This window comes from Ornithodoros turicata, chromosome 2 (assembly GCF_037126465.1).
Source record: "Ornithodoros turicata isolate Travis chromosome 2, ASM3712646v1, whole genome shotgun sequence".
Taxonomy (NCBI): Eukaryota; Metazoa; Arthropoda; class Arachnida; order Ixodida; family Argasidae; genus Ornithodoros; species Ornithodoros turicata.
Genome location: NC_088202.1, coordinates 50,929,364 through 50,946,835, shown reverse-complemented (window position 1 = coordinate 50,946,835; position 17,472 = coordinate 50,929,364). Strand labels below are relative to the sequence as shown.

The 17,472-nt window shown below is 45.1% G+C and overlaps 1 protein-coding gene across 1 annotated transcript; it reads right to left on the bottom strand.

Annotated features, from left to right (window-relative positions):
• Positions 1–49: 49 nt before the first annotated feature.
• LOC135383461 (neprilysin-1-like) lies at positions 50–16,076 on the bottom strand. Its single transcript, XM_064612900.1, has 4 exons — positions 15,954–16,076; positions 10,113–10,216; positions 6,698–6,811; positions 50–2,196 (listed from the first exon to the last, which is right to left on the bottom strand). The coding sequence occupies exons 3-4, from the start codon at positions 6,761–6,763 to the stop codon at positions 193–195; spliced, it is 2,070 nt and encodes a 689-aa protein (XP_064468970.1). The 5' UTR covers positions 6,764–6,811; positions 10,113–10,216; positions 15,954–16,076; the 3' UTR covers positions 50–192.
• Positions 16,077–17,472: the final 1,396 nt, after the last annotated feature.

Sequence of the window (17,472 nt, the reverse complement as noted above, 5' to 3'; positions counted from 1 at the left end):
TTCATCGTCCAACCGTACTAGTACAGATAGGTACAGATACAACAAGAAGTCATAAGAATCTTGTATTGATCATATTATATGGGCATCGCAGTCTCCAACGCATGCAACCAAAAAACAGGAAAATACCATCAGGACGGCCAGGCATAATCATGCGAACTCGTGTTCCACTTTATGCTGTACCACCTACCAGTATCAATTCGACGTATTACTTTGTAGATGTGGGTTAAAAAATAAACATTTGTGCTCCGGGCTCATGGGGCTTCCTGCTGAACAGCTAAAAGCTGCAGTGAAGAGCTCCAAGTTCTGCATTGGTACGTTGCAGCTGTCTTCATGCATACTGCTTGACCCGCTACACCGGAGATAGCAGGTGACGATAAGCATTAGCTGTATCTCATTGTACTTGGGCACGCCTGTTAGTCTTCCATCTCGTTCCTGTTTTTTACTAGAATCGTAAGCCTCCTTTACGAGCTGGACAGAAATAGCATCATATACCGTCGTGTCATTGGGAGAGCCTTCGCTGATGGCGTTTCGCAGACATGCTGTGACACTTGTGAGGTTCTTCTGATTTTCGGTCGTCATTTGTAAGACTACATTCGTGAATATGTCAGTAACGAGCGCAGTTAGTAGAAAAGATCCGATTGCACCAAAGCGTATTGCCTTGGAAAGCGTTGTACCATAGAAAGGGATCTCCATAGCAAAAGGAGAAACGTGTATAACTGCTTCTTTAGGTTCATACAGGCCGTAGTCCTTCGAGCGAAGCAGGTAGAGAGGTTCAGCGGCGGGGTGCTGTCTCTTTGCGGCGACAGCTTTGAGAAGGTTCTTGGTGAAGAGGTTCTCCATGTCCGGAAACGTTGCATAGCGTTCGTTCAGAGCTGAATTTGATATTGCGCGGTTAAACCCGCCAAATATTCCGCCAGCTCTTTTGCTCTCTAGGTACGTTTGATAGTTGAATTCTAATTTCCCGATTCTTTTCTCAATAACGGTGGAGACGGTTTTATACATTCTATTGATACGCTGCTGGGTGTCCACAGGAATGGCTTCTGTGAAATATGGCATTGTGAGAGCGTATCCCATGTACTTTTCAACGTGAACTAGACAACAGTACATGGCTGCATCCGAGTTCTGCGCCTTTGACTTGTATGTCAAGACGGCCATTTCTGGGAGAAACAATGGACCGAGTTCGAAGATCACGCCCCACGAGAGGAACTCAATCATCGTGTCTTCTGTTAGTTTTCTTGTTTCTTCATTGTATGCAACAAAATATCCCAATGATGCCAATGAGATTGCGATATCCTTATCTTTTGGAATACCTACAACTTCTTCAAAGAGCATCCGCCATCGGTTCTGCTTAAATGCACTGCTCACACCTTGGAAGTCATGTTCGCTGAATACTTTGCTTGTGCTATCATTCAAACCTGTTGAAAGTATTTCCAGTAGTATATCTTCGGTCGCTTTAAACTTGTTGTAGACTTCTACAGTTGGCTTCGGCATTCCCATCAGCTGGTAAGACATTCTAAAGTATTCATAATAGCGATTCATGCGGACGAGATCTTGCCGTATACCCTCCCAAACTGGAACGAATGATCCTGGAATGATGTTCACAACTGTTGTTCCATTTGGCATGCTACCTATTTCAAACTGTAATAACGGACTAGCATTCCAGTGGACGCAAGCATAAGACATTACTCGAAGTAAATCACCCCCTCTTGGTCTGCTGGGCCACGTGATATTCCCGTTCCGAAGCATCTCCATGAACTCTAGCAATTCAGACCGGTTTTTTTGCGCAAGCTCGATGCAACTTTGATAAAACTTGGCTGCCTTCTGAACAGCAGATTGTCCGGTCTGAGGCACTCTCCTGTATTGTGCTTTCGTAGCAATCGCTGACATGTGGTCTAGGTGGTGTTGATGGGACACAGACTTCTCGTGCGTCCGGTCCCAGCCGTTGCAGACGAATCGATAGAAATTATTGCAGGGGTCTTGCGTGACATCCAGAGAAGCATTCAACAGTCTTCCGTACTCCACGCATTCAAAGCTACTGCAGTACTTGTAAACCACTGCTCCACTGCTTCTGGGCGATGCTTTCTTGGATACGATAAAGATAATTATGACAATCGCCGTCATCACTGTAACGATTGTTCCCGCAGTCATGAGTCGTTTCTTCCCTTCCTCGGGATCCCCAGTGACCGCCGGCGAACCCTGTGGACAAAAATATCGTGTCATTGTGTAGGTTGAACGAGAGGATCCCCTGTTCGCTTTTAAAGGCAATGGACCTTTTTCACAATGGCCTATGCGCATGCGTATGACATTGAGGCGCCGGAGAGGATTATCTCCGTCTTCACTAGATGGCGCACTATAGGGACAGAAGTGGCGACCAGTGGGGAGACCACACGAATGGCGCGACCTTGTCGGTACCGGTATTGGTCCTTTGTGCTATCTACATGGATTTGTTCTGACGCGCACCGAGCATGATTAGTTGGAGAGCCACTAGGATACGACGCATATGTGAAAAAGGTCCTTTGCTCAGTGAATAGCTCGTAGCACCTATTATTTAAAGGAGCAATGATGTGACATGTAACATAGCTCGAAATCTTGCCTCGTCTATCAAGCTGTCCACCAGGAGTCACTACGCAAAATATTTTCGCTCGGCGGTAAGTTAAGGGCTGTTTACACTCCAACTGCAAACAGTGTAGCTCGTGGAGTGTCGCTCGGCGCAATCTGGCGCTTACGGCATGCTACAATGGTTGATCGTCGATGCCGGACTATAAACAGCCCTTTATAGCTGTGCAATCGAATTTACAAAAAAAAAAAGGTCGGAAAAAGAAGCCGCTGACGGCCGGCATGATCCTCGCGTAACGGGGAGGCGTAGCCTTTTATCCTTCATTTTTTCTTATCAGCTCACGCGCCGCTGATACATGAGCTTGACCTTTGTAGCGTACGTCACCGGTGACGAGAGTGGAGTAGCGTCACGGCGCCCTCTCGGTTTTGCGATGCGCTCTTTTCACGAGGAGGATTTTTTAAAGGTGTGCAGAACAGAGCCCTCGCGCTCGCTTTGTAGGTCACCTGCGCTCATCGTTTCTTCTCAGGATCTTATTTAATTCGTTGGAGAACACTCTCACTAAAAAGAAAAAAAGAAGAAGACAAAAACAATTTTTGGGTCACCTCAGTGCTCTTGCGGTCGCACTTCTTCCCTGGAATCGGACAACTTGCGTGTCTCTTCGCGCGTGTCTCTTGCTGATGGCAATGACACCTTTGGAAAGCTGGTTTCTTTGGCTAGGGCGCTGTTGCCTCCGTTTTTAGATGGATGTCTCGGCAAAGGTACAACAGAGACTTTATTACCGAGACTAGGGTAATGTTCACGATAACTGCTGTTGTTCGTGAAGAGATTTCGTGAGAGAGTTCGTGAAGAAGTCAGCACTGTCTAGTTTTGTGCGCCGTGTCGTTTTATGATTTGCCGAGGTCGGCACAACGCGATATTTTTTATATATGACATAGATAATTTACAATGGCTTATTTCAGACCAGCGAATACAGTAAATGAATGTGGTGGTCCCTTATGAAACTGGGGCGGATGAGGGAATGTTTAATACCTATAGGAGCGCGCGCGCATCCCTTGCATATAGAGAGAACAGGGTAGAATCCTCGCGTGGGCGATAGTTTACAAAAAAGGTCTATCTGCTGCAGATATAATTTCCGTGGGACTTGAAGTGAAACGCGGTAGCAATGACCAAACTGTAAGTGGAAAGGCGAACCTACCCAGGTGAAAATCTGAACTGGAATCTGAAGTGGTTTAAAGTGGAACAAACTGCTTCCGGTTTAGAGTGAAGTGGTTCCACTTGATTGTCAGGTGGTTTCCAACTGGCTTTACCCAGTCTCCAGTTGAACTGGATCTGCCTGCCATCTGGTTCCACTTGACTGCCAAATGGTTTCCAACTGGTATCATTCAGGTTCCAGTTGAACTGAATGTGCTTCCATCTGGTTCCACTTGACCGCCAAGTGGTTTCCAACTGGTTTAACCCATGCTCCAGTTTAACTGGGTGTGCCTACCATCTAGTTCTAGAGTGCGAAGTGGATGTTGTATTCCACTTTGCTGGCAAGTGAACTTATCCCTGCTGGTCCACTGTAATTTTGACACCTGCCCTAGAAATATTTGCAAACCTTTATCGGGGTGAATTGAAAACGCTCTGCATTCCTTTCAGGTGCATACAGTAGATACGTGCACCGGGTCCACCGGGCGTTTTTGCAAGATAAATGATAATCTCCATTTACATTCCATAATATATCAATTGTTTATGGCCCTACCGCAATTCGACCGAGTTACCTTTTGTCGATAAATATACCAGAAACATTCTCGCAGAGTACCAAAATCGAACTTTTGCATAATTTTCACTTTAGTTTGAAACCGAAACTTCAACGGCCTCGTTGTCGACAAGTGGAGCCATAGCCTCCTATATTTGGTGGAGCAGACTGAGCGCCATCTGCATCAGTATGTCGCGAGCGGTAGGCGGGTGGTAGCAGTTCCCGTCCTTCAACTCTTCAAGACGGGCAAAAAACGTGAATGTTTTTGAATCTCTATAGTCAAGTGCTGGATTTTGCATAGTTTCTTTGTCTCTACAAATTCTGCACCAGCTAAATCACGAAACATTATGAGCGACGCATGTGACTGCAATTACGATGGCGAGTAGTTTATGATTTGATATTTATGCACGTTTATCTGAATGTGTAGATCTACTCCCTGTTATATATATACTGTTATTTAAAATAGCGTAAGTGCACGCTAGCTAGTGGGGGAAGAGCCCCTGCGCATGCTTGTAACTGACTTTGTTATGTGTCTTGTATTTTAGCTGACTGTTCGTCATAAAAATGGAGGACGCTTGCGAGATACTATGAATCGTGGGGAATAAGGGCCAGCGCGACTGAAGTGAGAAACGCTGCGTGAGTGTTGCAGCAAAACATTTACAATTTTATGCATGGCATTACCTGTACGTTTGCAACATGTTTTTCTACAGGTTTTTTCAATGAAACTAAAGTGTTATTATTGTTGTTGTTGTTATCTTTATTTACTCATGCTAAAATACGTGAATAGTGGGGGCCTGGCAAAAATCAGCAAAGCTGCTACACAGTTCACACAGAATTCCCAGTTCACTCACAATCGGGTATGGACAGCAGCACTTTTTACTGGCTATCAGGCGGGTATAATGTCCTGAAGTGCACAAAATAGGATTGTAGATACTAAAGTAGGAATGTGGGGAACTTGGAGTTGACTATTCATCTCGAAGCAGTAACAGAGGACACGGACGACAAGTGAAAAAGCAGCAGTCCTATTCACTCATCAATTATGTCTTGTGTTGCAGCTTTGGGATGGACAGGATTGCTGACAGTTGGTGAGTCTAAGTCATCTTCAGGTAAAGTAGTATTGATGTCTATTAGTACCAATTCGTGACATGTATTTTTTTGAGATGCCAAACAATCTGTTCAGTGCAATCTACAGAATGCAAAAAAGAACGCCGCCGAAGCCCATGGGGCACCCAGAACTGATGTAAATTCGTCCATATTTTATGTGCTCACGGTATATTTACGTTTGTTCATTTTGCATCTAGGTGGGAAGAAAAAGACACTGCGACAGCGAAGACTTCTCCGAGTCAGACGTTTCGGACTCTGAATGTATTGTGTCAGCTGCTCAAGTAAAGAAGGTTAATGAACAGGCCACATACTGGCAGCAGCTTTGTGAAAAGAAAGAGGAGGAAATATCACATCTTCCTTCCTGGCTTCTGTACATATTCCAGGCTAGCAGCTAAGGCTGGCTCTCCTGCAGAGCCGCAACAGCAGTTCAGAATAGAAACTGATGCTGAAACCTGGCTCGGCTTCTATAAACTACTTGCAGGTGGGTTCCGAAGGAACCTCGGAATCGATTTCTAGCTCGGAATCGATTCCTGGTTCCATAACCGCCTTGCAAGTGGATCCGTTTGAAAACGGAAATGGTGTTTCCAGCTGGAAAGCAATTCCTAGCTGGAAATGCATTCCAAGCTCGCAATCAATTCCTGGTTCCATAACCGACTTGCAAGCGGATCCACTTAGGGAATTTTTTCACCCCGGTATATAGGGATAGCCTGTGAACGGGAGAAGGAGGCCTACAAGTTTTGAAACGGATTATACATTGTTTTAGCTGAAACTAGCCCAGATGAACACATTTCTACTTCGGCTATACATCGTGGGAAGGGGATAACAGGGACTGCTCAGCCTCAGTGGGTAATGGTTACTACTCGCGTCATTAGGGTGACTGTGCTGGCCTTTGTACGGTCGCCTAGATTCAGCTCAACAGGCATATGCATAGGTCCGTAACCTGAAGGTACGACGCCAAATGTAAGTGTGACACCCAGGAAGGCAACCTAATCTGTTTACCCACTACTTTTTATGTGTTACTCATCCAATGCATCGCCCCTAACTTAGCCTGAGCGTCCTTGAGCATACGACTGTTTTACTTAGCTTTAGGTTTGTTAATGCACGCAAACAAAGCAAACAAACAAAGTATCTCGCACTGTGCCAGACAGGAGCGAGCGACTTATCTTGCAAATCAGATTAATTCTATATTCTTATCTTGCGTGAATCTTCAAATAGGGGAGGCGCAGAACACTTCACACGACTGGGACTGGGAGTGGCATATTTGTGGAGCTTCTCATATTATGCCTAGTTTTCCATACCATGTGGGCACCTGCAGCCGGAACCTGGTGCGACCCTGTGCTCGTGAGGTTGTCACTGGATAGCATTGTGACCTCCCGCAAATGCAACCCCTCCGTCTGGAACCGGCCCCGCACCTGCACTTGTGAATAACCACAAGATAAACGCCTTGGATAGTGTACTTACTCCGACAACACTGAAGGCAGTATAAGGGTAACGTTCTTGACAGCCGTCTGATACCGTGTATTATTTTTCGAGTAATACACAGAAGGATAGCATACATAAGCATGATCAATCAAGCTGTGCTGGGTGGTTAGGTGGTGGTTATGTAGCACAATATTTTAAATAGAATGTTCATTTTAATTACAGTCGGACGTCGTTTTATGAACCCTCGATATACGAATTCCCTCAACTTACGAACGGCTCCACAGGGAACCAAACTTTTTCCGTGTATTTTGACCTCGTTTTACGAACCCTCGATATCCGAACTATGAACGGATTATTAGGGAACGGACCCAAAGTTGCCAAGCCATTCTGACCTCGATATACGAACGCGCGTTATGAACGTACAGAGGACAGTCCAATGGACCGGAGGATAATGAAAGTTCCTCAGTACATGCTGCCAAAGTCAAACATACAATGTCCCAACGCCACCACGTTCCACAAACATGATTCACCATTTCCTGTAAGAATAATTCGGGCGGTTACAGCCGAACGGTTGTCAGTTTGGACCAGGTCTCCGAGATGGAAACATCTTGCCGTTCCAAGTGAAGGCGTTCAGTCCTGACAGCCGGTGACAAGCGTGATATTTGCCGTTGGAAACAGTCTCATCCGCGCGCGATACCGTACTCTGAGGACCGGGTGGATGAGTCAAGTGTCAGACTTCTGTCATCTCTTCTAAACAGGATGGACCCTGCAGAAACTATGGTGCAATTACGCAGTATTTTCAAAAATAAAACTTACTCAAATCAATTTCCCGTGGTTTTGTGAGGTATTTGTGCACTGCACACCTCAGACCTCGATTTACGAATACCTCGATTTACGAACGATTTTCTGAGAAACGAAGGGTGTTCGTAAAGCGAGGTTTGACTGTACTACCAACAAAATGTGAAAAGAGCTACTGATTATGGTGCCCCGTAACGACAGCGGGTTGAATATTTGGTTTTGGGCTACGAGTTTAAAGCTTTAATGCGTCAGCATTAGGGTCCTGGCTAAGTCCTCGCTAGGGTCCTCGCGCAGTATACTGTGTGTATACTGCATACATGCTATTTACAAGGCAAAAATATCTGAGCAGTGCTGTGTAGTCTTTTTATCCAAAGTGCATAACCTTACTGCAAAATCATAGTACGTAGAAGAGCAATGTGGAACTATGTTCATTTTAGTAGCCAGAGCAGCTGTTACACAGTGAGAACATAGCTCGTGTGTGTTTGTCTTTTCCAGCGTGCCTCTTGGTTTTCATCCCTGATGCTACACATGTCAGGGATAGGTTTTAGAACCGGTAGTTCCTGCCGAGTGAGAATTGCTTTTCAGGGGACTATCATGCTGGCAGATGAAACATATTGTTTAAATTATTTAGTGGCAAGCATTGCATAGCTTCACACAAAAATTACTACTACTAGTAAGGGTGGTTTCAAATCTAGCTTTCTTGTGTTACTGACATTCTCACATAAGCTGTAGTATCCACTATGGGGGTATCCACTATGGGGGTATCCACTATGGGGGCATCCACTATCCCTTATATGCGGGGTACGTACAGTGCAATCAACAGATGCTATTTACAAATCTGTTTCCTACTGTGTTGAAACGGGGTAGTTTGTATCTGAGAGCCATAGTGAAACACAGGCAGCCAAGGACAGACTTTTGATGCCCTCGAGAAATCTGCCAATACATTGTAGGGGACTCTGGATGCTCCGTAAATTTCCAGAACACAGAGATCAAGGCTGCGTTTAAACAACAAGGGGTTAGAGAAATCCAAGACAGATGTATGTGTAAGCAGTTCGCGGTTGGATTTGCTTCTGTCCGGGATACGTTATCTCAAAGGGGACGCACAGGCACACTCAGGGCGATACTGCTTCTGCCTGCGAAATAGAATGAGGAGAGGGGGAACATATATAACCCTTTTTTTTTCATGTCTGTGATTCAGTTGGTTAAATTGTCATTTGTTTAGCAGCATGTATGTGTATATTCCAGAGTCTGCTAATAAATATATCAGTTGAGAGCTAGAAGTTGTGTTGTATAGCTCTCTCATCCTGTCCTTGGCTGCTTGTGTTTCACTATGGCCATGTTTGCTATTGCAAAAAGAAAAAAAGAGAAGACCCACAGAAAAACACGAAGAGAGCGACCTGGAAAGTAGCCTGTTCTAATGCTCACATGGAGGCAATGCAATGATCTAACATGTTCTATTCATGAACTGTACATAATACTCGTACACATCCCAACGGCAACCAATGAATCAGATTTTTCTGGAAATATTTTGTCTTTTGGAGCTTTGATTGTCCAACCTATTATTGGAGCTTTATGCGATTCCCCTCTTGAGATATTTTAAGATTGTTGATCCTGTACTGTTCGTTACTTTTGAAGTTGTACTATGCTGAGGTAAAAAAAGAGAACTGTCATATCTGCATTTGAATATATACTCTCCCTGCGCTAACCAGAGGGCGCGGCGAAAATTTGACACGCGCGCCAAATGTGCAGAAAATCGGTATGACTGAACTGAGCGCTGGCTGCTGTCGTGTGTTGCGTTGTGGCGAACGCAGCAGCTAGCATCAAACTCAGATGCGACTTGCGACCTCCTAAAGAAACAAGGTTTTTCTTTTCTTGATGTACAACGGTACAACTGTAGAGCAAGGAAGGCTTTATGACTCCGCACACGTTTCTGAAGTGGGAGATGTCTTCGAACACCTGGTAGGGGAGAGTGCGGTAATAGCAACATGCCTTTTCTCAACTAGTCTTCCCGTTTCAGCTTCATGCATATCTCAGACGTAGGTTTTCTGGTTTTCGACCTGTCCGTCCCACGGAACATAGCTGCAGAAAGAATCTGGTTTTTAATAAACCATATAAATGTCGATAAACACACCCTGAATTGGTTTGAAAGTACGTACCGAAAACCACAACCCCATGAAGGGACACCGCTAGTGTAAAGCGGGAACGGTGCTGCACTGGCGATATTCCTCAATTTGCACGAATTTGCGTATGTCGCCTATTTGTCACAGTGGCGGGTATCAATCCCAATCTCGAAAGGAACTAACAGAAGCCTTATGGTTTTCGGCACGAGTTATTTTCTGCTATGATGGAAGTGTTGTGCAAGTTTTACCTCGATGCTTTTGATACAGCGTAGTAAAATAAATGATATGCGGACAGCAGAAATGAAGACGTTCACATTTACTGTAGAACAGAACGCATGTATCACATGAGTAGAATTTGCAGGATAGATCATACTTCGTTGTCGCGCGAAATGGCGTGTATCCAGCGTTGGCTGAGGCAGCGCTTGTACAGCCGGGCAGACAAACGACAAAACCGGATACTTCCCTTGGTTCTCGGAGCTGCAAAGACACAGCAATACGATTATACGAGCCGTGCGGATTATGGGTACCCGAAATGTACTGGTCATTGCAAAAGTAGAAAAAAATCAACAGCAGCTGCACACGGCAGGAAGGAGAGAGCGGAATCGCCTTCAGTGCCGTTTCGCACCTCCTCGCCACTTGGGTGGCTTGGGGCGCTGTCTTCGCCTCCTCGAAACACTAGCGCACGGAGCCTATAGGAATAGCCTTTCCTTACCAAGTACTTTCCTTGTCGACATTTATATTTGCACCAGGTCCCAACATTGCTGATTGATGGAAAATGTAAATAAAGATATTTATTTGCTCGGCAAAAATACACAAGTGTCGTCTATTCGAGTGTGATATTCCCTGTTCACAAGACATACGTTGCAAGGCAAGGGGTTGTAGAGGAACAAGCAGCCTTTGCCACTTCACACATATACACTGTTATTCGTGTGCACATGTATGACTAGGGCATAAAATGTACACCATGTACACCATGGGCATAAAAATGTCGTATGCAGCCACACATTATGTTTCAGGAGATTAGATGATGCAGTACATAACAGATGTCCAAGCACATATAATTGTACTTCATGTGCGATGGTTATGCTAAAGCATAACTTCCATGAAGACAGTAGTTACATGGGCTCTGCAAGACTGGCCTTTGCGAATCGTTTGGTAGCGTGTTTCTAACTTTAAAGGTAAGAGGCAGTCGAGAATGCTGCAGACATGGCTGCATCTTACAAATTGCTTATCATGTCCTACATGATAAATATTAAACACGAAGTGATTTGTGCAATATATCCCAAGTACGGAATTAATTCAGAGGCTGTCCAGTGATGTCACCCATGACGACAGTCACATAAATTGCCTCTAACACTTTCACACCCTATGGGCTGAGTTATGGGTTGAAATAGCACTCTACAGAGGGATAATGTACACCCACTGATTTGATTTCTAGGACCTATGATATGCCTTACCTCTTCAGATCCCCGAAACAACATTTCTAAGTGGAATATGTGCTCTGGTATTTCTTTTGCGTCAGCATGGTGTGCAACCACATGACTTATTCTCGAGCTTTCGTGCGCATGTGTCTGTGCTCCGGTGCTCATTAAAAACAAAATCCAGATGTTAGACATAAACGCAGTGGTTTGTAGGGTGCTGTTTGTACGATGCAGCATGACATGGGAGTGTGTGATTCAAAGAAAGCTTCTGGAAAATGCACAGAATCGCACGAAAAGTTTAAAATGTGATTTGTATTTTGTTTTACGTCGGTCGTCGTTCCAAAACATCATCGGTTACACATTCGTACGTAAAACTTGTCACATAGCTTTATACGGTTTCCCAAATACATAGCACGCTTTTTTTCCTGGAAAAATAAAACGTATACATTTTCTTGCTAAAATGGCTGTCGAAACGTAAGTCAATTTCCTAAGATAACTGACCCTACACTGGGCAAGTGCTTTAAAGGGGCTAACGCAGACTCGACTTGATACAAATTGTTCGAGCTCACAAAACACAAATGACGAATTCCAGTAACAACATCACACAGAGCTTGGTTCACGAATAACTTCGCAGCTGCTGCACTGTTTACTCATCGCGGCTGTCCGCCATCTTCAAGCACAGATGCGGGAAACCACTTAAAAGCCGTAGCTGGAATCCACTGACAAGTACGAAGGCGCGTACACGTCACAGTGCCCGTTCGGGTGCATCTACGTCATAAACATGGCTGCGCCCGTGTGTGTTTCGGAATGAATTATCTGTTTTTTTTACATGGTACTGTACGAAACTTGGAGAATGAAGGTACATTTTTTTGATAGTTGAATGTGGGCTTTCAGAACCGTTTCGACTATAAAGGATATCTGCATAGGTGACCTTTAATAAGTGTTAATATTAGTGGTTAAGTTAATATAAAATATGGATAACAAGTGGCTAATAACATTAGCAGTGGGAGTGTCTTCGGGCCTTGCCGATAGTGCCAGCACTGATGAAATTTGGAAACGGGCTTGCAGAGATGGCAAGTCTTCGGGTGCCAAATAATTGTGGAATAGTTGAAGAAACTTTAAATTATGATTGAGACAGCATGTTCTGGTCATAGACTTTCTGATTTACTATCGGTATGGCCGAGTGGGTTAAGGCGTCCCGCTCGTTGGTGGTATCCAAGGTCGTGCTGGAGACTGGGAGGTGGTGGGTTCGAATCCTACCACCGGCCTGAGATTTTCTCTGGGTTTTCCGAAGACTTTTAGACGAATGTCGGCACAGTACCCCCTGAAGTCGGTCTAGGACGCATACTAACCCCCTGTCCCCCAGTCAGAGCCGCCGGGAGGCGAGTCTGCACCCGGGGCAAGGCAAATCTGAAGCGCCCCCCCTCTCCCCGACTGCCGTCAGAAACCATGTAAACAAACAAGAGAAAACGCATATTTACACTGCCGATACCGTAAATTCAAATTATCTTCATTCCTACTTTATACTGTCCAACCAACCTGCCAGGACTTGCCGTTCGGCGCCCTCTGGCAAGGGCGCCAGGGGCGGCTGCCCCTCTCGCACCCCCGTCGCTACGGCTCTGTCCCCACTCCTTCCTGCTGTCCTCTCCCCCTCTGTCCACATGTGTACACCGCTCATAGCCCCAGTTGCTTCTCGGGGTAACACGGAATAAAAAAAAAAGACTCTCTAATTAACGCAAAAAACTTCTTTCCTTGGCAAAATTTTGAGTCCAATTAACATAACTAGCCTAATTAATAAGGTACACTCATGGAAACCGCTTGTTTGGGTGGCAAAAACCTTCAGGAGTGTCATACTACAAGTCTCAAAATTTTTACCACGCGTAGATTTTTAAAGAAATTTAATGACACTTTCTCACCGTGCACCCTATGATATGCTTCCACTGGTCCAGGAGAAAGAGATGTGAAAATACAGCACAGAACTTTTTTCGTTTCGGATCTGTTCACTCGTGACATTATCAGTAACGAGAGGCAATTTCTTTGTTGCAGTAAATACTGGTCAGTCAAGGCGTACTCAAGAATGTTAGTTCGTTAGTGTTTGTTACTGTCTGCATTTCTTTTGAAGCATTTCTGTTGGTTATCGTGGAACTTTCGGACGCCTTGCCAAATTGTCGCTTCTCAGAATTCATGCGTCAAGTATTGGGTCACTGGAAAATACAGCTACAGTTAGCAAGCTAGATAGCTATATCAATAGTTGGAGCTGTGCTGAAGTGCGGTTATACCGCAGACTCGAGCGGCTATCCTCGGCGTCCTGGCTTGCAGATAGAAATATAACGTGTTGAGATATACGCGTATAAAATGCGAATAAAAGCGGGTAAGTCTGCGGTGAGCCCGGATATCCGCGTTTCATCCTATAGCGGCAAGGAGCGTGGTCAATGGTCAACTGCCCTTGATATGAGACAAGCGTGTCATTCAGGGGTACACACATTTGCAAGGGGGCGCTGAAAGTGTTTGGACTGGATGTAAGCGGCAGTGATCGAGAGTTATGGACTTCTGTTTTGCTGTGGGATTGTCGGCTGTTGCTGGCTGCGCTCAGTTTCGTCGAACGGTATGGAATAAGCTTTGTTGTTTGTTGTTTGCGTTTTCGCTTGCTGTGTCTTCATTGGCGACGGAACGGACGGGCTGACGCCCGGGGGTTATAGGAACACAGGTGTTCACAATCCTAAATGATTATTAGTGTCTGCCGAGGTACCTTAAAGGTTGAACCATAATTAAAGGGACCATGAAATCGTTTTCGCGAATTCCGATCATACTGCCGGAAACGGTTCTCATGGTCCCTCGCTGCCTTACACGCACCGACTGTTGACTGTATTCAGTGCACCGGGGGCGCAGTTACCACGCAAAAATAGCGGGGCGTGACTGCAGGATACGTCCCTTCGAAGTGGGATTCAGACAACAATGTCCAGTCCTCTAAGCCAATTGTAGACGAGCGGGAGCACACACCCTGCGCGACCACGTTTGTGTATGGTTTCGGTTTGGACAACAACGACGTCGTGCATCTGCCGTAGAAATCAGTAGGAATATGATGCAACGCAAATTGTCAGTGATGGAGGAAGAGATGATACGACGCTAACAGCATGTAGGAATCGTTCCGTATACAGCAGCTTTCACAAGGCCACCGACAGAGACGTTTTCTCACGAAAAAGCAGCTCAGAGAGGAGAACGTGCTCCGGTAACCATGCTGACAACCAACGACTACAATAACAGTTCTAGTAGGACTCTGTGTCAACGATCAGGTACGATCTTAGCCCCAGGTCAAATTAAAACATATTTCATAGCGAAGTTTGCAAGCTTGCTTGCAAATGTTGCAGTTTGCTAGCTAAAGGTCGTCCGCGAATCGGCAGCATCCTCTGTGTATAATGTCACGGCCAGTTCGCCTCGCAGGCGGGTTGTAACAGTCGCCGTTCACGGCAGTGGATAATATGGAATATTTTGCTATTTGAACGATTTTCAATTTCATGTTTCACAGGACGAATGCTTTAGAACAGAGAAACAAATTGAAAATGATCGTAGGCTCGTCAAATATCCTTTCATGGTCCCAATAAGAGAGTGCAGTGAATCTACAGGGTGTCCCAGAAAACGTGTCATTGAATTCTAATTAAAAAACTACGCCACCTAGAATCATGAGGTCAACGGCATTTGTTCTTACTAGGGTTTTGCCACCCCCTGATGTGCATGTCATGTAACCTAAGTTTAATTATGTAAATTTTTGCGAAGTGAACTCAGAAATTTGCCAAGTAAAGGTAACTTTTTTACCCCACCAACATGAAGAGCGTACCTAATTTACTCAAATTTATGATAATTGACAGTGATGTTCAGCATCTATTCTATCGGGCACTTGAAGATAACACGCGAGGAATTTTGAGCGCAATCGCTGTCAGTGCGATGAAAGGAGGCTTGAAACCCAGCCCACAGAGTGATAGTAGAAAAAGTGACAGTTCTTGAAATTGGGAGAGGGAAGGTATGGTCCCAGCCGAAGCCGGACGCGATAAACTATGTCTCTACCACCACCTCTTTCTACCATGCCGGTGTGGGCTGGGCTTCCAACCTCCTTACGTCGCACTGACAATTATTTCGCTGAAAAGTTCGTTGCGCGCTATCCTCTGCGAGTCCTGTAGAGCATGATTTTCGGCTATTTTTTCCGATACCATGGCTCTTCAATATGCCTGTCAATTATCATTCATTTGAGTAAATTTGTCACGCTGTTCACATTGGTGGGATAAAAAAGTGACCTTTACTTGGCAAATTTCCGAGTTCAGTTCGCAAAAATTTACATAATTAAACTTAGGTTACATGACATGCACATGAGGTGGTGGCAAAAATCCAGTAAGAACAAATGCCGTTGACCGCATGATTCTACGTGGATTAGTTTTTTAATTAAAATTAATTAAATTAATTAATTAATTAATTTAATTTAAAATCTTAGTCCTACCGTGATACAACTGTCACCTTGTAGCCAGGCTTTGGATGCTAGCATCTGCATATATCTATCACGCTGATGCGCGTGTGTACGATCTTCGAAGAATACTGTTGGCGTACACGGCAGATGTCGTGTACGCCGCTCTCGTTGTAAGTTCGTCCCCTTAGAATCCCAACGTTGTTGTCTCATCGTGACGTCTATCCCCGTCAAGTATATGTCAAAATAGAACGATTCGTGTGAGCGCTGCAAGCCCACATGGTGTGTAAACTCGCTGTCGCCCACTGTCATACATGAAGATGACGGATGAATTACATACCGTTATAGCAGTGAAAATAGATTGGTTCGAGGAGTATGTCAACGTCAGTTACATCTTCTTGTTCTTCCACTACTAGGCACAGTGAGTTACATTCCCAGAGGATTAAGAGGAAGAGCACGCACTTCGTCGTCCTTGTATCCGGGGTTGCATCAGCGCATGAGTGGCATGAGTACGTGGGAACCGCGCCAAAAGGCTGTTTCTAGAATTATTGGTAATTAGCTATAGGGGAAAGCTTTCCCCGTCTGTTTTCTTTGCTTTGTTTTCTTTCCTCCTGCTTTAACAGAGAAATCCTTGCTGTGTTCGAGAATCTGTTGTGTCGTCCCCGTGTGTTGTGCTGTCTCCGTGTTTCTCCGTGTGTCATGGTTCACCAGCTAGCCCACATACTACAGGTTTTCCCGTCCATTTTAGTCCAAGTGCCATCTGAATTAGTCCAGGTGCCACCTGAAATAATCCGAGCGCCATTCAATTTAATCCGGGCGCCATCTGAAAAAATCCAGATGCTATTTAATTTAACCCCTGCGCCATCTGAATTAATCCATGGTGTTTTTAAGCACTATAACCGTGTACTCACACGAGGGACATCCCCGCAGAATATTCTACAGACATGTAGCGGAAGGAAAAGTAAAAAGCTACTGATGGGACTTAAATTCTGCTGCGTCTTATCTTGAGTATTCGCACGGCGCCGAGATATCGAGAGTTAAAGGGAAGCATAGCAGACTACACCATTGCCCATGTCGTCTGCTACAGAACATCTTCTGACTGAGCTGCAGGATATTCCACACGGTTAGAAGAGCACGAAAAGGCATGACTCCCAGAGCAGACGACACCGCTGATGCTGTCATCTGCTACAGACGGTCTTCCCACTGAGCTGCAGTACATTCCACGTGGTTAGAAGAGCACGAAATGCATGACCCACACGCAAACGACACCCTTGGTCCTGTCGTCTGCTACGGAACATCTTGTGACTAAGCTGCGGGATGTCTTTCTGTGCTCTTCAAACCGCAGAGAATATCGTGAGGCAGAGTCACAAGATATTCCTTCGCAGACGACAGGAACACTGGTGTCGTCTGCTATGAGCATCATACCTTTTCGCGTTCTGCCAACCGCGTGGAATATCCTGCAGACCAGTCAGAAGACATTCTGTAGGAGGCGACAGCACCAATGGTGTCGTCTGCTATGTGAGTGGTGGCTTCTCGTGTTGTTCTAACCACGTGGAATATCCTACAGTCCAGTCAGAAGATATTCTGTAGCAGACGACAGCACCAGTGGTGTCGTCTGTTATGTGAGTGGTGGTTTTCGTGTTCTTCTAATCGTGTGGAATATCATGCAGTTCAGAAAGAAGATATTCTGTAGCAGACGACAGGACCACTTCTCTCGTCTGCTATTTTTTAATCATGCCTGTTCGCGCTCTTCTAACTGCGCGGAATATCCTACAGTTCAGTCAGAAGATATTCTGTAGCAGATGACAGCACCAGTACCATCGTTTGCTATACTTCCGCTCCAACTCCCAATATCTTAG

Excerpts from the sequence above, each read along its gene's own strand:
- LOC135383461 (XM_064612900.1), bottom strand. The coding sequence starts at position 6,763 with ATGCTATCCAGTGACAACCTCACGAGCACAGGGTCGCACCAGGTTCCG. Across the intron at positions 2,197-6,697 it reads CGGCTGCAGGTGCCCACATG|GGTTCGCCGGCGGTCACTGG; the intron begins GTATGGAAAACT and ends TTTTGTCCACAG.